Here is a 21498-nt window from a genome sequence, read left to right on the forward strand (position 1 = left end):
AGAGAAAAGCTTCTTCCATAAGCATTGTACTTGCAAGAACAGGCTGTGTACTGAATATAGAGAACTGACCTTCTTTCTTCTGCAACTTTTCCTCTTTATTCCGGCCTGCGTTAGGGAGCAGAAATTCTACCTCACTATCCTGCTTCTCGGTGCACAATCCCTACCCGTGCATATACCTTCTGTTGCAGTGGGAGGGGGGATGCTAACCAGGAATCGTACCAAATGGTAGCACTCGTTCTTTTATTCTGGGGTAGTACAGGACACATTGGGGCCCTGCTCTGTGGTGGGTGCTCCTATATACTACCATGGCCCTAATAACCTGCAGGCCAGCAGCAGAACGAGGCATAGAGCCTGGGAGCCCTGATTGCCAGTCCCCAGGCTTACAAGATGTTCTCCCGTTCTTAGTCTGAATTTCTGTTATTAGGGCTTAAAACACCATCATGCTTGCAAGACTGAAACAAGCTAAACCTCTTCAGAAGAACTCCCCCAGATCGAGGCTTTGGCAGGCAGGAGCTATCGCTTTCTTTAATCAGAGATTGTTTTCCAGGTTGCGAGTTTGATTTCTCAATAGTTGTATGATCCCTCTCAGATCCCATGCACGAGCAGTCTTTGTCACTTCACGGAGCTCTTACATGCATTGTAATCTCACCTGAATCAGAAAGGTGCCTCTGGCTATGTCTGGGTTAAGAGTGTACTGGGGGAGGAAGGGAGAGTCTATCTCTATAAGCTAGTGGTAAAATACGCCACCCCTGCGTGCGCTGGAGTTGTCTTTTTGCCGAGCTTTGCAAACTCTCAAGACTCTGTGCTCTGAGTCTCTCGGTAATTTTGCATGATTTTCTATTTCAATTTATTCACAGCTTAAGCCAAGTGGTTTCTTTTTATTGAAAGTTTGGGGGAGGAAGTGGAAAGTTTTCCCAAGCAAAACTGCAGGCAGTTTATACCATATGCTTTTTAAGGTAAATCAGACCTGTATTTATTTTAGAACAGACACGTACACACATACCCAGTGCTTTCACAAGCTCATAATGAAACTGGAAAAAGAACAGCCCTCAAGTTGTCAAAGACGGAACGGGACCCGGTTCCCAAGAGTTTACGTATAAGCCCTTTTCTTCTGCACCATTGTTCATTGCTGGAGGCAGAGTAACAAACCAAGTAGCTCAATGCCGTAGTCCGATATAGAGTTTCTATACTTCCATTTATTTTCAATACCTACAGTTAGTTTTGGCTGCACCCAGGAAACTACTATAAATGTGGGGGAGGAAGGGGGTAGAAGGCAAATTCTTACAGAGCTGCGCACACATGTACCACAGGTATGTTGCACCAATACAGATGTACTTGTTTTTAGGCTGAACAGCAAATAGAGCTGTCCTTGCACCTGTGGGAAGATGAGGCTGTTGACACCCAGCTCCTCTGACTCAACCCCTAGGCATGGTTTCTGCAGACAGCCTGCTTTGGCTCTTGAGCATTCCCATCTGTGTTGTGTACCTGGCAAAAAGCAGCTTAAGAGGCTGTGGATGTGGACTGTGGACTCGCCCCTTGCAATATTCTGGTTATGTCCCTACTCCTGCCACTCTTCTTCCTTAATTTTTCTTCTGGGTGTCAGTATAGGAGCAAGAATGACATCCAGGCTGACAGGAACATGCTGCCCAGGCAGCAGATGGAAAGGCAGAGAGGAAATCTGAGTAGGGAGGGAGTTGAGAGCAGTTTTCCGTGTTATTGCAAGTGTGAATGCCCCTTTCCCTCCTGCAATTCACTGTCTGTGTTTGGAGGAAGGCAGTGCAAACAACTGGTTTTTTTGGGAAAAGTCCTTTTTATTATCAAATTGTGCCTATACAGCCTAGTTATCTTTGGTGACATAGCACAGATCTGCATACACACTCACACACAATTCGATTGCACCAAACTGACAACAAATATAATAACAAAAACAGTTTTAACAAAACTAGTGCAATTCATTGCCTTATATTATTTTTACAAAGGTGTGGTTTCCTTGAGATATGTACAAGAGGTGCCCCCCCCCCCCACTTTTTGCATTGATCTTTATGATCTTGAACAGGAAAAAGACCTATGTATTAAAAAACAGAGAAGGCTTTTAAGGTTTCAGCCACATCTCGGTTTTACAGTTCAGTGATTGGTTTTCAGCCTCTAGAGTCCTTGTTTCTTCATCAGTCAGAGAAGACCATAGTTACTTGGTATGGTGCACACAGGACCTTCCAGCAGCAGAGGCCAGTTGAGACACTGCGGGAGCCCATCCAGCATGGAAGGAGAGTAGCAATGAAGACCATCTCAATAATACATGTTCTTGTCCCACCAGCCTATGAGCAAAGGAGGCAAACACCAAAAATGTCAGCATTGTTTGTCAAGGATCAAGAAATCAATCATTTGTTGCGGACAATCAATATAAGGTGATTAATGCATCAAAAGCAGCAGGAGCCGTGGTGAAAATAGGCCTTGATGCTGAAATTTTGGCTGGGGAGCGTTGTACTTACTTCCTGGGTATCTCCTGATGAGCAACTTGCGGAATTCATCATAGACCCATATCAAGATAGCGTACGGCACAGCCACAAACCAGTACTGAACCCTGGTAGCAGGAGAGAGAGTTGAATCGTGAGCAAAACCTCATCGGGAAGCAGCAGCCCATCTAACCAGATTTACAGAGCCTCCAGCCCCAGAAGCTCATCTCTAGTGGTACTGGAGGAGCATTTTAGCTCTTTATGCTTTCTGAATTATTAAATGCTGCTATATCCCCAAAAGACCGGCTTTACAATGAATTTCCTGGGGCACCCTAACCACAGACGGCTATTTCAATCTGTTTGCTCCACAACAGATCAAGCTTCCTTGTGTATTTTGGTTCTAGAGGACATGAAAACGTAGAGCAGTCTATGGAGGGGGTACAAAATGTTAAGTTGCTTTAATAAAAATCAAACGAGATATAGAGAAGTCAGTGTTTTTATACCATCCCCAAATTGGCTTGCATTCTGGAAGGGTTGGGCAATTCTTCAAACAGATTAGTTTTGTGTGCTTACTAGTAAAGTTGATCCCAAAAGATACCCTTTTTGATGAAAGATGTAATGAAAAATACCCTTTCTTGTTTCGGAGAATTGTTTGCTTCCTGAGAAAGGTCTCAACTAATTTTACCCCGTAAAAATGGCTTGCAGCTCTGCAACACAGGAAGTGTACTGGAGCAGATCCGTGGGCTATGCCTGTCCAGTGAGCCATGTCCCTGAACGCAGGGTCTGCTGCTGTTGTAGGAAATGTCTGTGTGTCTAGGGAGACCCGAAGAAGAGGTGGAAGATGGATATACACTAAGTGGCACTCACCGGAGAGGTGTGAAGTTTAAGGCAGTAACACTTCCAAGCCCATAACAGAGGATCAGAGCAATTGCTATCTGGGAGAATATACCCACCCAGATAACTTTATTCCTGCAATAAAACCAAGAGAAAAAGGTGGTTATGCTACCTGTATAACACTAGGGTCTACAACAGGCTGATGATGTTCCTGTTACAAGGGCGGTAAATATGGGCTTGCTTCCTGAGTAAATGCCTGGAAATCCTACTAATTTTCATAGCCCCGGGGGAAGTTCATGTGTTAAGTTTTCTGTGCTGCTAGTAACTGATAAAATCAAGGTGGCGTTGAGTGTACCTCATACCTCCCAGTTCTGGTATATATGCCCCCTTGTGACTCAAGGGGACAGCTGTGAATAGACACTCTGCTTTGCTAAAGAAACGTTTCAGAAGGGAAGGCTGTTCTGGAAAGCATCTGGCTACAAACAGTCAATTCTCTCGCATGCGACTGAAAGTGGCAGCCCTTGGAGGTGGGCTCAGCCCTGTGCAATGCCCTTAATTCATTTGTCATCTTTGGGAATTGAAAGACACTAAGCATTTTGCTGAATCTTGTCAAGGGAGAGCTCCTTGCAAACGAAAGGCCTGGACTTTTCAAGGGATACCAGCATTCTGCTGGCAAGGTAGTGGGGAAAGTTTGGGTTTTTTCTTACGACATTATTCAACGTTTTTCAGTAATTTCAGCTGTATGTTTTATTTAAAGGTGAGTTGACCTTGGGAGGTAACTATCAAAAGATTCCCAGTTGTTTGGTAAGTAGGGGAGAGGTTGATTTGTGTTTGGGATTTCAGAATTTGAGCAATTTTGAGCGGCCTGTTTTCCCTCTGTTTATCTGCATCACAACCACAATGCCTCGGTGATTGGGAGAGGAAACTAGTAAAATCAAGAAAAGGGAAGATAGTTTCACACAATAATTAAATGGAGGCTGGATCGGATGCATCACCAAATTAGGGTTGGCCTGGAGAGGTTAGCAAGTGGCTGTCCCCTCATCAGGGCACAGCCACTGACCCGAAAGCTTGCACAACTCACCTGAAAAGACCCTGCTGGAAAATCGAGTTCCTTCGGGTTTTTCTGATGATCAAATCGGCCACTTGCTCAATTGTGATGCTGACAAAAAAGGCAGTGTAGCCACTCCATTGTAGGTATGTCCGCTGGTACTTAGTCTGCAAAGGAATGGGGACATGCATCAGCTATAGCTCTGGTACTAGATTGTAAGTACTCGTGCCCTAGAAAGGGCTGCAAAGCACAGACAGTCTTATTTAGTTATACAAGCATAAATCAGAGTCTGGCTTGTGCCTCCATTAGCTGTTGGTGAGAGGAATAATGCGAGAGCACGAGCTGTGGAGAAATTCCCCATGGACTCGGCTTCAGGCTGTGCTGTGGTGATTTGTATATGGAGTTAGTGTGAGGGTGGCTATGGATAGAGGGACTCAAACCTACTGTCATCACTGTGGCAATAAGCTTTTCTATGGGGAACAGTGTTTGTGGTCAAGACCTAATTTCAGTGTTGGTGTCCAAACTTGGTGAGTCGCAAAGAAAATAAAACTTAAGGGGTGCAGCTCTATTTAATGCTTCTCCTTTAATGTAAGCCCAAGGCTATGGAATTGAAACAATGAGACTTTGAAGCAGAAAAAAAGAGAAATTCACGGCTAGAAGAGGGAGCTCTGACAGGTAAGGCTTGGGCTGGAAAACAACTCAAGCCTGTCCTGGGGCCTTCTGTAATTTTGATGCCATCACATATGAACTGCTCTCATTGCTCGGTCATATCGTCTTGTCCCCCTGCCCTAGCACAATACCATGGCTTTTTACTGTTGGGGTAAGGAGAAGGTGAACGAGTCTTCCATTTGCCCTGGGCGGTGTTTCAAAGCAGCATTACCCATTCTTGCCCATAGCTGTCCTCAAAATCATTGATGTAATTGTTTTCCCAGTTGACACGCACTCCGAGCAATGTGTTGGGGAGGAAGCCCTGTTCAGCATACACAGTAAAATAGGTCAGGAAGGCTCCAATGGACTGAATAATACCTGCAGAAGGGAAGGGAAAATGCAAAGATGGAGTGAGCTTCAGTCATGCGCTGGAAACAATTCTTTTAAAAAGTCTTCTGAGTTTAAGGGTTGAACTACAAAATCTATGCTACTCGTTAATGGTGGCACAGAAAGCCTTGCAGCCAAGGTTAGGCCTCATATTAAAAATCTTAACCTATATGAATGAAGCTTTTTAGTCAAGCAAATTGATCATTTGGGACTAGCAGGTGGGAACACGGAGGCAGAGGCGAATTGGTTTGCCCAGGGTCAGCCAACGGGGCAAGAACCTGGGCATGAATGAAGCTCAGGCGCCCCAGGTCCCAGCCCCAGCCCCAGCCCACTCTCCTCCCAGCCCCAGCTGAGTTGCTTTCATTCTGGCGAGCAAGCCAACATACCGATCTGCAGGTAGGAGTACACCGCAAGCTGCTGGTTCACCAGCCTGTCCTTCTTCTTGTTCCGAGGTTTCCTGTTCATAATGTCGCTTTCGGCTTTTTCATAGGCCAATGCAACGGAGGGGATCTACAAAAGAAATGCTCTTTCAGAACCTCACTGGCATATCTGAGCCTGCTTCTCTGGTTCTTCCAGACCAGTCTACCTTTTTTTGCTCTCTAATGTCTCCATCTGGATTAAAATGATCAATTTGATGTGCTACCTAGCTAGCAGACAACGAATCAAGGCTCTTTTCAGTGAAGTCCTTGATTAAAGACGATACGGAGATATGTGTGGGGTCTGAAACCCTGCCTAAGTCCCATGACTCTATTACAACCTAGACAGTTGGATGCTGAAGGGGGAAGAAGAGCCTTTCAGATCTCTTGGCGAAGGGTTGGGCTGTCAGAGCTGTACATCAGGTATTCAGTCCTTTAACTGCAGCGAACAAATAATTTGAGGAAGAACTGATGAAACATGATCCCTAAATAGTGCATTGCTAGCACTAGTTGAGTGGCATGACCAAACTGGAGTGGCAGTACTGGTCAGTGCCCATGGCATAGGAAAGCCTTTGCTTTCCATCCTTTTGGTCCCTTGATATTTCTCTCCCTCTCTCTCTATCCCCTCCATGTTCAGCTACTTTCAGTCTAGGCCTCTGCCCTGTTTTTAGATGGCATTTCCCCTGTCATTAGACAATCAGTTGCAGAACAAGATGACTAACCCCCTCCAATATGCCAGACCTTGAATCTACAGTACTCCTTCAGGCCCAGGCAAATGAGTGTCCTTGGCACCCAAGCCCTGTTCGCCAGCTCATTCGGTCTGCTCGAGTTACTGTGGTGGAGAAGAGCTAGCTTATCTATCATCTGCGACAAGCCAACTTACAATGTCTGTGCCCAGGTCAATGAACAGGATAGTGATGGTGCCAATGGGCAGTGGGATGCTGGCTATGATGTAGATGAGGAAGGGGCAGAGCTCAGCAATATTCTTGGTCAGGGTGTAGGCAATTGTTTTCTTCAAGTTGTCAAAGATCAAACGGCCTGTGGGAAAAGAAAGCTTGTTTTTAAAAAGCTAAGCAGAGTTGGCTGGTGACTTTCATTGCATTTTTCTTGTTGCCAGAAATTGTGTTTTCAGCTCAATTCTAAATTGTCACGGTGCAAATCAGCTTTCTGACAAGCATTTCAATTCTTTGGAAAATGAAAACTGGGAGGACATATTGTAAATGTCAAGGAAAATAACAGAAACTATTTTACTGGGGGTAGAGGGGGGAATTTCTGGGCGGAAGAAAGTTTGGTTTTTCTATGGGCTCCTGTATCAGATGGTGCCAGCCCTGCAGTTTAGTATATAAGTGGAGCACGGGTCACGGCAAAGATGTAATGCAAACAAGTAATAGAAAAGAAGTACTGAAGGGGCAGATGCAGAACTATACACTGGGTGTGTTCATGATGTTCAAAGCCACGTAGGGCTAGGAAGGGCTTTTGTTCAATAATTCAGATCAACAAAATTCATAGGAGTGAATAAATAGCACCTAACCATAAGCAACAGATTTGACACTTCCTTGTTTTCTGAGCAGAAGGTGAAACTTTAGTCTGTGACTTTGAAAAATATTGCTGCTGTGTTTCTAAACCCATAAAGACAGAAAGTGGCATGCAGAAGTTAATTGCAGAAAAATAAACGGTGATTGTCTAGTGCCTGCAGGACTGGAAATGTAATCAGTTTTTATGAGAAAATTAATTGAAAGCAGCTTGTATATGCATGGAACTGCACGTACAGTCGTTCTGAACTGAACCTGCAGTCACCCAGCTCGCAAGAACCAGTGCAACAAGTGGTGTGTGCAAATGCGAGTAAACTAGACACGAAATCAAGTATCAATAAGGAGAGGAGGGGCTTGCAGCACATTGTTAGAAGATGAAGTAGTGAGCCTTGTTGTTACCTTCCTCTACTCCTGTGACGATAGAAGCAAAGTTATCATCGAGCAGGACCATGTCAGCTGCATTTTTAGCTGCGTCGGAGCCAGCGATACCCATGGCGATTCCAATATCTGCCTTTTTCAGCGCCGGCGAGTCATTGACTCCATCCCCCGTCACTGCAACAACAGCGTTCTGGAGCAAACGAGAGGATTCAGGTCACTGAGCGATCGGAGGAAAATCCTCCGCCAGTCCCTGCCTCTAAATCCTCTGGATCTAACTTCTGTCGGAGGCAGTAGCAACTCTGGCTCTCTCTTCAGCTGTGTTTTTCATGCGACTGTCCTGACCTGAGGACATAAACCCTCCCGCTATCAAGGTGAAATATAGGTAGTGGCAATATTACATTTTGCCTGCGATGCCTTGTGGGCTGACACCTCATCCCTGCCTGAAGACACCAGCGCCCATCCTTTGGGGCAAAGAGAGATTTGGGGCACAATGTGCCTCATTCTCTCCTCCAAGGATGGTAGGTTTGGTGCTGCTTTAGGTGCCTGATCAGTTGGTGATGCTCCTTCTTTTCTTCCTTCTTGCCTCCCCTTGAAAGCAAGGAAAGGCACCGCTTCCCTGAATTACCCTCTCTGTGACTTTCTCCAGGAGCATTTCTTGAGATTTACCCCGGTGTCCTCTCAGAGCTGCTAGGGAGCCCTGGCTTTGTGGGAATGAGGAGCATTTTGGGTAGAATTAGAAAGTCAAAGGGCAAACATGGCAAATTGATTAAGATAAATACAGAATCTCCTGTCTCTTAGGGGATTTGGCACATTGACACCAGCTATAAATAACACCATGCACAGCAGGGTTTACGGGCTCCAGCTACAAACCACGAGAAGCAAATTGACTGGGGTTTTTATCGTTATTATTCTTGATCCTTTTAAGAACAAATCCTCCTGGAGCATGGCTGTCTCTGCAACACAAAACCAATTTCCCCAGAGCCGGCAGGCGCCATTGAAGGTGCAACATGAACAAGTGAAAGATTTTTATCTGCTTCCCTGAAAGCAATTGGTGATTAAACCCCCCAGCCGCTCAGGCTAATGGGATCCTCAACTCTGACATAGCCACAGAAATAAAAAACAAGAATGGGTCGGACTGCAGCTATACCTGATGTCTTCACAGGGTTCAGGGAGGGCTGTAGGGCAGCTTCCAAGTCCCAGCTTATGTTGGGGGAAGGACGGCATAGTAGAAATGAAAGAACAGGAGGAAGCCCTTGAAGATGTTCTTCAGGGAGCTCTGCCAGCCCCTCTCGGGGTGCCACGTATGCCCACTGTCCCCAGTCCCTATCGTAGGGGCTGTGGATGGGACCAAGGGCTGCATTAAAGCCCTGCTCTGTATGAATCTCTTATGTAGGTTGTAACGCACAGTTTTTAAAAGCAGTTTTAATGTGAGGGGCTGGACAAATTACATTACAAAGCAGCTAGTGGGATGTGTGCCCTGTTCTGCTGCTGATGGTGGGTGTGGGCACAATGTACAAGTTAGGGGGGAGACTGACTGACTGCCTGGGACAGGGGTATGGTGAGAGTGTGGTGCTAAATCCAACTGGTGGGTTCCTTCATTGACGGGCCCAGCCAGCGCTCTGAGAGCAACTCCCCGAAGGCACAGAGCTCTCCTGCTGGAGCTGAAGAAGAAACCCCATCGGCCAGTAGCACTATAAGGCCTACAACGCACAGCTGAGCACTCCGAATACTGTCCCACAGACTGTGGTCCACCGCATACACACAGCAGCCTGTTCACTGCAGTAGGTAGGTTTAGTTTTCTGCATGCTTGATGGAGACCTCAGCAACGGATGGGCTGCTGGGGGCCCTGCTGCCTCCCTCTCCCCTGGGGCCAGTACCTGACCACGGGGGACAGGGACGATACCTCTCAAAAGCCTGTTGTGATACAAGTAGCTGCCTTCACTTTCACTCACCTGTCTCTGGCAGCCTTCCACTATGATCAGTTTTTGCTGGGGTGACGTGCGAGCAAAGACAATTTCCGAGTGGTTGTTCAGGATCTCATCCAGCTGCTCCAAGGTCATGTCCTTAAGCTCCATCCCATTAACAACTGCAGCTGTGGCATCCCTGTAAGAGCCAGGGAAAAACTCAGTGAAACTCTAAAGCATAAAGGTTTAGGGAAGAGCTGTCTGCTCGTGCAGTGTACCCCATTCCATGGTGTGAGCACTGCAGGAAGGCGGGTCTGGTTTAGTAGCCTGAGAGCTTCATCTGCATGTGTTGCATAAAAAGGGACTAGAGGAATGCAACAGTAGTATTGCAGTTCCCTGGAGAAGGAATCGGTCATTAGAGCAGACAATGCAGTAGAAAATGCCCTATAAGGAGCAGCCCTGCACTGGCTAGGAGAGTCGGGCATACTAATGTAGGGGAAGAATCATAAATGTTAGTGATGGGCAAAGCCCATCTGTATAACTACTCCCTTTAGGCTCCTAGTGCATTTAGGACAAGCCAGGTAGCTGGTTGTCCGGGTAGGAATGAAGACAGGGTGGTTGGGTGTTACATTTGGGAAGCTACCAAGAGAGAGCAAAAAGCAACTGTGCTGTAGAAATAAGCTGAAGGTGTTTTAGGGGAAGAAGGAAGGGTTTCGTCTCTCAAGGGTTGCAGGTGCCTGCTGTGCTCTTACCGTCTATTCACATGCTCAACTGGGACATTGAGGCGCTTGGCTATATCTTCCACTGTCTCGCTGGTGGCTGAAATGATGCCTACACTTTTGGCAATTGCTTTTGCTGTGATCGGGTGGTCCCCTGTGACCATGATAACCTGAGGACAGTACAAGCACACAGAGTGGGTGAGGAGCCTTGGGGGCAGCACAAGTACAAAGATGAACTGAAGTGATTGCTGGGGCTACCAGGAAATTGCTTTGTTCCTGTAGCTTGCTGGGCAGGTAGATTTGGTTCTCACAGACATACAGATCCTCACCAATGCTGACCGAGTCCTCAGGTGACCCCAAACCCTAAACTACATGATAGTTTTGCTGTTTTATTGAGAGCGGATTGGGAAGGCTGATGCTGCTTTGGCTTGCTGCTCTGCAATGGGGTTCTCTTGCTTAAGTATCTGTACTGCAGTATTAGACCCCAGATGAGGGGCTATTAAAATACTGTGATATAAGGTGCCACAGAAAGATGGGACCCATTAAATCGCTTAAGGTGTAGGAAGCTGCTGGTTACCAGGCATTACCAGCCTTCAAGCTGCAACCAGTTTAGTCAGCGTTCAGAGTTAAGCTTCGTCTCGCCTTGGTGTTACAAATGGTGATTTCTTTTCCCTTACCTAACACGCAGTTGAACTTCCCTTCTATTTGCTGCGAGCTAAACTTATGCTGGCAGCACAGCTATGAAAGCTGCTGCGTTACACAAACTAGAAAAGATTTCCAATTGTTTTTGTTCCAAATGTTTCAACTGTGGTAGCAATTGTCATTCTGATCGTCTCAATATTTTTTATTCCTGGATGGGGGGGGGGGGTGTCCCATTTCCTTGAGCTGCCTCAGGTGAATAATTCCAGCACCAGAGAGCCCTCTATGAACTAGGGATGAACCCAAGATGCAAAGCTTTAGGATCTGAAACAATATTTTGAGCGTCTCCAAAGTTCCACTGGGATCATTATATTTATATTCCAACCTGCTGTGATAATGGTCTGATTTTTGTTTTAAGCTAAGGCTCTTTATACCACCCTACATATGAAAACAGGCTGTAAGGTGGATGCAGGTATTACACCTCCTTCCCCCAGCTGATATAAGCTCTCAGTCTTAAGTCTTGTCTTTAGTGAATGTGTCTAAGCTGAATCCAGTGAAGTCACCACGATACAGGGAGAACTCTTGGGGCTGGATTATTGTGCGTCCCCCTTGTGTGCGCTTGCTGCGCAGATGATGCAGGGCCCCTACCTTGATCCCAGCACTGCGGCACTTGCAGACAGCATCTGGCACCGTGGAGCGAGGGGGGTCGATCATAGACAACAGCCCCACGAAGCAGAGGTTGGAGGTGGGGAAGTTCATGGAGTCTGTATCAAATGGGTAGGTGTCTGGAAACTCATCCTCGGGCAGGTACAAATGGCAGAAGCCTGGAATGAAAGGCAGGATGCTGCATGAGAGAGGAGAGCGGGCTGCTGCATGAGCACTTGGGCTCTGCTTTTTGATGACAGTCTTCCTTTCCTTGGTGGATTTTTTTTTGACCCCTCATCTGCCGTGTCGCTCTGCATGAGTATTCCCCTGCATCCCCAGCAGGCAACGTGATGCAGTCGGTGTTTGGGCTACCGGTATCATTTAGCTCCATGTATCTGGTGACTGTTTGTAGGTGGTAGTGTGTAGAGGGCAGAGCTCCTGTTGTGCCTGGAAAAAGTTACTGCGGTGCTGATCGGCTTTTAACCCTCTGCTTATCCTGATTGGCCCTTTTTCCTACTACTGAGTAGGTGACAGAGGTTCTCCTCTCTGCTCTCATTCCAGGGGTGAAAGGGGGACCACTGCATGTATAACATCATCGCACAGCCCAGGGTAGCTGATATTCACCCAGTTTTAGTTCCCTTCTTCCCACCTGGGTTGCACTCCACTGGCATTGCTTCCCAGTCACTCACCCAGCACTCTCTCCCCCAGGCCTCCCAGTTCCATATATGCTGTCTGGAAAGCTTCTGCCTTCTCTGAATCCAGTGGCTCTTCTTTGCCATTGATCATGATGGTGCTGCACCTCTCCAAGATCCGCTCGGGGGCTCCTTTCATCACCAGCAGGAAGCGTTTGTCATTGGGGTCCTCAGTTTCGTGAATGGATAGCTGCATGCCACAGACACAGAATGAGTCCAACAGCATCCATGGCCCCACTTCATTTCCTCCATAACCTGTCAATGGCTTAATTGTCCTGTCAGAGATCCAACTCCCACAGCTTGTCCAAGAGTAGGACTTGGCTGCAAGATAGCCCATCTTACATGGGGATGAGAAATATTTCTCCTCTTTTTCCTCCCTGATGGTACCCTATCCCTTTGCGGGTCATTAAACTCAACCTTTGCTAGCATGAAATATCTTGCTATAATGACATACACCAGATGTCTGTGTAATAATAACACTATAATCTTATTTTAGTCGTAACGCAGAGGGGCCTCATTGTTGTCCAGAGTTATGAAGTGGGGCCAGCTTTCCAGGAGCCCAAGGGCTATGACTAATAAAGTTCAAATTATTTCCATAAAATGGTACAGCTTTGTATTCATCCCCCCACTTCCTTAATAGGGCAGTTTGGTTTATGGAAAATACAAATCTCATCATTTCATGCTTCATGCTTTCATGCTGGAGCTATTTGCATGGCTTGGAATGAAAGTCCCATTTGCTTAGCAGTCTTTACCAGAATAAATGGTCCTGGCGTTCTGCTTTTAAAATGAAGTTTGACATTGTATTCTCCCACTCACCCCTCCATACTTTGGCCAATGCATTGGACAGGGTTATGGATTGGTTTTGGTTTAACAAAAGAAAAAGGGGAGGAAGAAAGGAAATCCCACCTGGTATTTGTTAGTGGAGTTGAAAGGAATTTCAGCCACTTTTTTGTTCCGTGATCTAACGTCCATTACGTCTCCCAAAATGACTTCAGAAAATTTCAGCAGGGCTGTTTCAGAGGCATCTCCCCCCACGATTCTCTGTATGGAGGGAATAAAATAATGGTTTTACTAAAAACACTTCCTGCAGCGCTGAAAGAAACTTCCTATATGCATTTGTGATGGGCACACTAGAAAGTACATTCTCTCACTCTGGTATCAAAGCACCGACAAATTAACTGAAGATGCACATTTATTATGAAACACTATATTCCCGTCCTTCCCACATTGTGCTATGAGAACCGGTGGACTTTAATTGCTGCTTTTTAGTTGCTGTCTTTTGTGGAGCGATATTGAGCCATTTTAGGATTGTTACTATGATCTATTGAAGAAAGACAAAATTACCATTTCATTCAGTGACTATGGAAAATCTGTGTTCATTCTTGGGTCTAGTGGAAAACTCATCATGCTGCTGCGGGTAAGAAAGGTCTGTATCTGATTACTGCGGGGTAAACTGCCAAATAAAAACACTCCTGGAATCTGGATTCCCCATGCTCTCCAGTCACCAGAGAATGCTGCCTATAACAAATACTTCATAGGGAAATAAAGTGGGACTGTCTTATTCCTTCTAGGTTAGTTAACGGTATGGCAAGAACCATACTGGTGGCTCAGCTGTCTTTTGACTTAGAGTGCAAAGTGAGTGCACATTTGTTTCCACTTTGCCCTTCTTGCAAGGTAAAGGTAAGGTAAGCATGTAACACAATGCATTTTAAAATGGCAGAGGGCTTTAAAAATAAATAGAAAACTTTGCAGGGCATTCATTCCTCAAGAGAAACAAAAAGAGCTGACAAAAGTAGCAGGTACCTTCATTATTGGAACGTTTTCCTGGCCTGGTCTGAATTCAGCCCTGTTGCAAAGTGTTACAATTTTGGATAGCGCTGCCCAGGTCTGAGAGCTTTGATCAAAGGTCTGGGCTGAAAGGAAGCACAAAAAGAAGTGAGTGTGGTCGGCTGGGTGCTGGCAGCTTAAGTAAAGTGAGCAGCAGCCGGTTACTGAAGATAGCTGATTCTTCATAGATTTCATAAACATTAGGGGCTGAAAGGGACCCCATGAGATCAAGTGTCCCCCCCCAACCATGGGCAGAAAGTCAGCTGGGATCAAGCAACCCCAGCAAGGAATACAGCCGCATGTTTTTTGAAAGGGTCCAGAGTTAGGTACTTTTGTGTACAGGACTTGTTCAATCCACAGCTCTTTCGCCCAACCTTCCCAGCTTCTTGTTTTAAGGACTTTACTGCTCATGAATGAGCCTGATACTTTCTCCATACTGGGGTCTTTTTTCTCCACAGAACAGCTGTGTCGCAAAGCAGAAGTGCAAGCTTATTTTTCCCACGCTGTGTCATGTCCCTGAATTTGGTTGAGGAGTGATCCCAGCACTGTTTTTCCCCTGGCATGGACCATTGCGAGTCCCGCCAGCTAGTTTGGCACAGGCCACCCAGAGCCCATCGGACAATGCGACTGCAGGTCATCACCATCCACCTCGTATAGACTCTGACCGGCAGCTGGGAGGTGAAGTGTGCCACGAGCCATGCCTAACCCATCCTGTCGCCCTTCCCCAGCTGCTATACTCACTTGTTTGATTTTCACTGGTATCAGCTTGGAAGATCTGATTGTCGAACCAAAGGTGAGCCACAGTCATCCTGTTCTGCGTGAGGGTCCCCGTTTTGTCAGAACAGATGATGGAGGTGGAACCCAGGGTTTCTACAGCCTCCAAGTTCTTCACCAAGCAGTTCTTCTTTGCCATCCTCTTTGCTGTCAGGGACAAGCTCACCTGTGAAAGGAAGGGTCACAGCTCCCTTTAATGAGGTACAATTATAAAAATGAGGTTGTGCACAAATCAAATCAATGCGCTTTGGACCGGCAGTTGGTTGAAATGTTCCCACCAAAGTACCTTTAAAAAAAAGAAAAAAGAAAAATAGCTTTTTGATTGAAACAGACATTTTTTTCCCAGGAAAAAAATAGAAGTTGACAGTCTTGTAGGAAGAAAAGAGGAAATAAAAAAAAGCCGGGGGGGGGGGGGGGAGTTTCTCTCTTTGTTTCCAATGTCTTCAGTAGCATTTTCCAACCACATCTTGTTCTGATGCATTTTCTGCTCATGCCATAAAGGGATTATGATCTTGCTTACACTTATGTAAGTCTGGAATTATTTCACTGACTCCATGAGGGTGACTGGATCAGTCTTGGCTGTAGTCAGTAAATAAATTAATCTAACATGCATATTGATTAGATAAGCTTCTTGCTTTGCATATGATAGTAATAGTGCATGACATCACTTAAGAGGTTAGTCCAGATAAAAGAACCTTCAATTTGGGAGGAGATCATAATTACAAAGCAAATGATCCCCGATATTATGCCCGACTTCATCATAGTATTTCATATTTGAATATTACTCTTACATCTTAGTGCTAATAACACTTGGCACTTCTGGGGGTGCCTTCCGTGTCAGGATTTCGACACGGTTTATGAATATGAATTAATTGAATTTACATACACCTTTGATGCAGTAATAGCCCCATATCTAAATGGGAAAACTGCAGCAGAGAGAAGAGAAGTGATATCCAGGGTCACATGGACATGAACCTCAAGTGTTCGCGAGCAATAGAAGAGCTGTGCCGTTAGCCAGAGAATGCCAACGGCTGATGTCGACTTACAGTCACGGTGGCCAGCAGTCCCTCGGGCACGTTGGCCACAATAATGCCAATGAGAAAGATGATGGAATCCAAAATCTTGTAACGCATGGAGACGGAAATGATGAAGAAGAGAATCCCAATAGAAATAGCCACGCCTGCCACCATGTAGACAAAGTGTTGTATCTCAATAGCAATAGGTGTCTTCTCGTTTCCTACTCCAGACGCTAGCGAGGCAATGCGCCCAATGACAGTACGGTCTCCAGTGTTGATGACGATGCCAGTGGCAGTGCCTGGAAAGAGGAGAGGAGCTGTTACCAGCACTGAAAGAGTACGATTCCTCAGGGAGACCCCATCCCGTGCCCAGTATTTTTGTCAAGGTTTTTCAATCTTTTCACCAGAGAAGCGTCTCGCTCACCTTTTCTCAGGGAGGGGTTATGTCTACTAAAAAAACTGGAGGGTATGGTGATGTATTTTCAGCAATGATGTCATTTATCAATCCCCTGGGAGTAGTACGGTAAGACCTAGGTCTGCAATCACGACCCCTTCGTTTTGGGCACTGTGCAAATCCGTTAGGAAGCAATTTTAAGACAGAAAAGCCAAAGCACATTTTGCTCTGACAGCACAAGCAGTGTCCTGAAGCATGTAAAGGACATCATTGCATAGAACTAGGTCTGAATTTTGTGACTACGGGCAGTGATAAGATTGCCAAAAGCAAGCAGGAGCCAATCAGTTTGTTGTGCATGTATGTCGTGTGAGATCAGTTAGCAAAAATGCATCTCAGCTGTAAGTGCAGGTAAGACTTAATGCCATCCCAGGGCTTAGGACTTATTTTCATTTGCTTGGGATGTTCCTTGGTATGTCATTAGCTATATATTTTTTTCCTTTGACTTGCACTTTTTTGCAGATGCTTACAGATACCAGCAGTGATGGTCAACTAGTGACATCTTTTGGGGGGCATCTTTTACACATGCAGGTCCTTTCTGTTTGCACATACCTTCCAGGCACGTGGTGGAGTAAAATGCAATGTTCTTAGTCTCCAGGGGATTTTCATGGGTAAAGTCACAGGAGCGGGACTGCGGTTCTGATTCCCCCGTGAGTGAAGAATTATCTACCTGTTGTTCCAAAAAAAAAAAAAAAAAAAATGTATCCAGTTTGAAATGGATAACTGCCAAGTAAAGCTTCAAGAAAGGGCTGCAGCATTTTGGGAGGAGTGGTAGAAGGGCTATGGTAAATCAGAAAACTTTGCATGTTTTGTCACCAGGAAAGATGGAGCCTTTGCTAACAACAAGTGAGGCAGGGAAAATTCCTGTATGAATGTGGAAATTGAGCCTAACTCACGGATGATACCTGTCACTCAGTCAGCAGGTCTTAGTGAGTCTGGAAGAAAAGCTAACAAATAAGCTGCTTTTGACACTGTGAAGAGAGTTATTTGGTCTATATTTGTATCACTGCACCAGGATCAAGCGATCGCCTGCCAAAGTCCATGGCAGAGAGAGGATTTACTTGATGCTTCTTGGGTGTTATGTAATGGGCCCTCTGTTCTGTACGCTCCTCTGCACGGGCATTACAGGTACCTAAAAGCCTGAGGTTTTTCTTAGTTGCTAATGCTCACCCATCCTTTCTCTGAAACAACAGCTTCTCTTTTTATGCAGCTCCCCGAAACTCATGGTGCAAGCTCGCCATGTGTCCCAAAGCTAGTCTTTACCTTACAGCCCTGAGCAAAGATCAGCCGGATGTCTGCTGGGATCCGATCTCCACCTTTGATCTCCACAATGTCCCCCACCACCAGCTGTTCTGCTGAAATCTCCTTTTTCTCAGCATCTCGGATGACAAGAGCTTGCTGTGGGACAGAAGTGTAAAAAGAATGAGGAGCCAACCCATATCCTTCATGCCCTCCCTTTCAGCAGCATTGTCTTTTCACACGGGTAAAATACACCCTAATGCAGAGAGCTGGCACATGAACATGCATTACTTTAGCTCCAAATGACACCTATGTTGAGATCTGGTGGGGGTGAATTTCAGCCCAACTGGATCTCTTTTGTTCTAGATCAGCATGTTCCTTTTTCTCTATTATTTCCAAGCTTTAGCAGCCAACAGAGCATCATTAGTCTTAGGACTTGGAGGATTTGGAAAAATAGGCAAGTATTGCCATTTTACAGATGGGCATAGATACAGTCGCATGCAAAAAATTATAGCTGTGAACTGCGGAGTAGGAACCGGACTGGGAGTAAGAACCACCTTGCTCTCCTCCACTTGCATCTGATGAATTATTTATTGAACTTATTTTGACTGGCAGCGCAATTACTCTATGTTATGCTGCCGGCTGATTGGGAAAGGCCTTGTTGCATTACCTATGATGCTCTGCATAATCATTAGTCATTTTAAGGGCTAGGTTACTCTGGTAAAATAGACCAGAGGAGCTCAGGAATACAGAAGCAAAGGAAGGGCTATTTCCAATGAAGAGGGAGGTCTGAGGATGGAATTTAGAGTCAGAAAGTAAGATGAAATTTTACTTTGGTCAGAATGCAGAGCTGATTTCTACCATGGGGACAGAAAGGACAAAGTCAGGATTGAGTGAAAAGGGAATTTTATTTTGCTCCCTTCCTATGCAAGATTTTACCCACTCCAGGAGCAGGGGATAGTGAAGCCAGTGTTATATCATTCATGCATTAACTCAGTCTCCAGCTCTCCCCATTCCTTGCCATGCCAAAACAGAGAGAGAGAAAGGTTGGCCACTCACCTGTGGAATCATTTTGCTGAAGCTGGCCATGATGTTGGTACTTTTAGCCTCTTGGTAGTAAGCAAAGATGCCGGTAAGAATGACAACCAGTGCTAGGACCACACCAAGGTAGAGCTTACAGACAAAAAAAAAAAACGATTCCAGTTAGCTGAAAGATGATGTGCCCAGCAGTTTCTGAACTGGAATAAACCCCGTGTAAACACTGATCCACTACGTTCTTTAAACCAAAGGTTAGACTGTTTTAATTGCCCAACGAAGAGGAGAAGTGAGGAGTTTTACTGTTTGCTTGCTCATATCAAGAGGCAATAAAGCCCCACAAATTAAATACAAAGGTTTTAACAGTCCTCATAAACTGAGTGGAGGTTAAGGGAGGGGGACTGAGGGGTGAAAACACATGAATGGAAGACTAGAGGTTAATCTTAGCTTTTCTGGGTTGGGTGAGATCATGGGCAGATGGATACACAGCCACACTCTTGGAAACCTTTGGGTATAGAAGTCAGGCTGAGGAGCCCGAAGGAACGGTGAACTCCTATGAGGATGCCTGTGTGCCAGGCTGCTCCTGGATCAGACGCGTTAGGCAGGCCCTTTCTTGTGATATTTGCCTCCTCGCCCACATGAAAGATGCAGTTACATTTGCGCCTAAGTAGTGTCTCAAAATCGGAACTTAACAACCTTTAAATATTTCACCCAAGAAAGTATAACCTAAAGACGAAGAAGGTGAGAGGCTCTGTGAAGGCCATTAGGGACTTCGCTGTGGTTCCTTAGCCATGCTGATACTATGGCAATGCATGGCGGTATAAAAACCTAGGACAAATAGGCAAAGCACAGTATATCAGCCCAGCTCAAAATGATTCAATAGTGGGGCAAGTGGACTGAAAAAGTAAAGATACCCAAGAAGCCTCCCAGACGATGTAGTAGCCCACGTGACTGGCATAATACTCACATTGTCAAATGCTGAATCAATGCCCTGAGCAAGCTGAATCCCGAAGGAAACCCAGGAGAAGAGGGCTCCCACCCACAAGAGGATGGAAAACCCTCCCACCATCTGCTTAAGGAACTTGATGATTTCAGGAGTGGCTTTAGGAGGAGTGAGAGCGTTGGGACCATCTCGAGCCAGAATCTCTGCCGCTCTTGCACTGGAGAGACCCTGCAAAGGCAAAGAGCATTTGCAACATGAATTGCAGACTGTGCCTGGACCCTAGCTTTTGTCTTCAGCGCTCTTTTCCCTGGGACTTGGCAATTGGGCCATGGTTCATGTCAGTGTATTTTAACAGCTCCTGGGGCTTGGAGTTCTTAGCTAAATTTTTGTCCCAAGCTTTTTTGATTTTCCTTTCCCATCTTGTTTCTTCAAAACATCCATGAGCCTGTTCGCATTTTCACTGCATTAATGCATTTACTCTTGAACTTAGAGAGCAGAAAAGTTACTGTGCATAGTGTGTGTGTATACACGTGTGTGTATACATATATGTATGTATATGTGTGTATCTCTATCTCTCTAGATAGACATATAGAGAGATATAGATACTAGAGAGAGAGAGAGAGAGGGGTGTGGGTGTGTGTGTGTGGGTAAAATATGAGCAGACCTAATGTAATTGAATCAGCTGTGATGGCCTGCATCTGATCTGCTTGCCTAGACTAGCTTGTTTGCTTTTAGGCAGTTTATTCTTGCTCAGATTCAATGACCAGGTTGCAGGCCTGGATGTGAATTTGCAGCTCAAGAGCAGTCGGACACAGATTTTCACTAACCAAGTGCCTCTGGCAAGTGAGTCCTCTTGCTCCAGACTGTGCTCACTGCTACTGACACCATCTGTTTGGAATGAGGTGGAGCCGGTTCTGAACACCAAGTCCAAATGGCCTCAGACTTTGGGAAAGTTGTAACCAAGGTCCATATGGTGGGCTCAAGCTTTATAAACTATAACAGTGCATTAAAGCATCATGCCAGATCTCTTTCAAGTGTCCTAGATATTCATTTCCAAATTTGGACCAGAATCACTGCCCTTGGGCTGCTCTCTGCTTTCCTAGAGTCATAGAAAATGAGGGTTGGAAGGGACCTCAGGAGGTTACATCTAGACCAGCCCCAACTAGATCTTCCCAGCCAAGGCTTTGTCTCACCAGGTCTTAAAATCCTTCATCATCTGTTGTGAATTAGTGAGTCCTGCCCATTTTCTATATACATGAGCCTAGTTTGTTTGCTTTCGGGTGTGTGCACACACCCCACAAAAACCTATCTATTTACATAAGTGATGACAATGAGGAGCCTCTTCTAAAGTCTGGTGATATCAGTACCCTTCTTTTGATATCACAAGCTTTGGATTCAGCTGTAGATGAGCTAAGGATATTTAACTCAGGTGGTTTCTTGCTCATATCTTACAGACTTACTTTGGTGATGCTTGTGCCATACTTTTCCTCCAGCTCTTCAACACTGAGTCTGTGGTCGTCCTGGAAGAGAGAGGAAAAAAAAGAATTAGACTGTCTTAGATTCATAGTGCTTAGGGTCGGGAGGGACCTAAACAGATCATCGGGTCCGACCCCCTGCCCCAGGCAGGAAGGGGCGCCACGGTCATGTCCCCCCAGCCAAATATCTCTTACATTTGTATTCCGAAACAAACAGATTATCTGGGTTTAAGGAACACTGCAATTGTTTCCGCTTTTTGTACCATATGTCTAGCTGTCATTACAGCATCCCCTTTCTGTGAGTAGCAAATGCTTTATGCCTTATAGGAGGAAAAAACCCATCAAAAAGCATGCACGAACAGTTATGCAGGACGGTGCGTATGGAAGATGAGGTGGGAAAATCCCACCCCTTCGCGATGCTTGTAGGCCATCATTTAAGACAC

General features: G+C 45.6%; 1 protein-coding gene across 1 annotated transcript; it reads right to left on the reverse strand.

The window, feature by feature from the left end:
* Positions 1–1841: 1841 nt before the first annotated feature.
* On the reverse strand, positions 1842–21167 carry ATP12A (ATPase H+/K+ transporting non-gastric alpha2 subunit). Its single transcript, XM_090027920.1, has 21 exons — positions 21041–21167; positions 19605–19808; positions 18662–18775; positions 17627–17761; positions 16916–17033; positions 15943–16211; positions 14864–15062; positions 14099–14208; positions 13202–13336; positions 12293–12485; positions 11607–11782; positions 10353–10489; positions 9649–9799; positions 7718–7886; positions 6670–6824; positions 5757–5880; positions 5216–5361; positions 4369–4502; positions 3321–3422; positions 2490–2581; positions 1842–2315 (listed from the first exon to the last, which is right to left on the reverse strand). Exons 1-21 carry the CDS (start codon positions 21143–21145, stop codon positions 2287–2289), a joined length of 2997 nt encoding a protein of 998 aa, XP_089884046.1. The 5' UTR covers positions 21146–21167; the 3' UTR covers positions 1842–2286.
* Between the last annotated feature and the right edge of the window lie 331 nt (positions 21168–21498).

This window comes from Crocodylus siamensis, chromosome 14 (genome assembly GCF_052110815.1).
Source record: "Crocodylus siamensis isolate JL-2025a chromosome 14, ASM5211081v1, whole genome shotgun sequence".
NCBI classification, from domain to species: domain Eukaryota; kingdom Metazoa; phylum Chordata; order Crocodylia; family Crocodylidae; genus Crocodylus; species Crocodylus siamensis.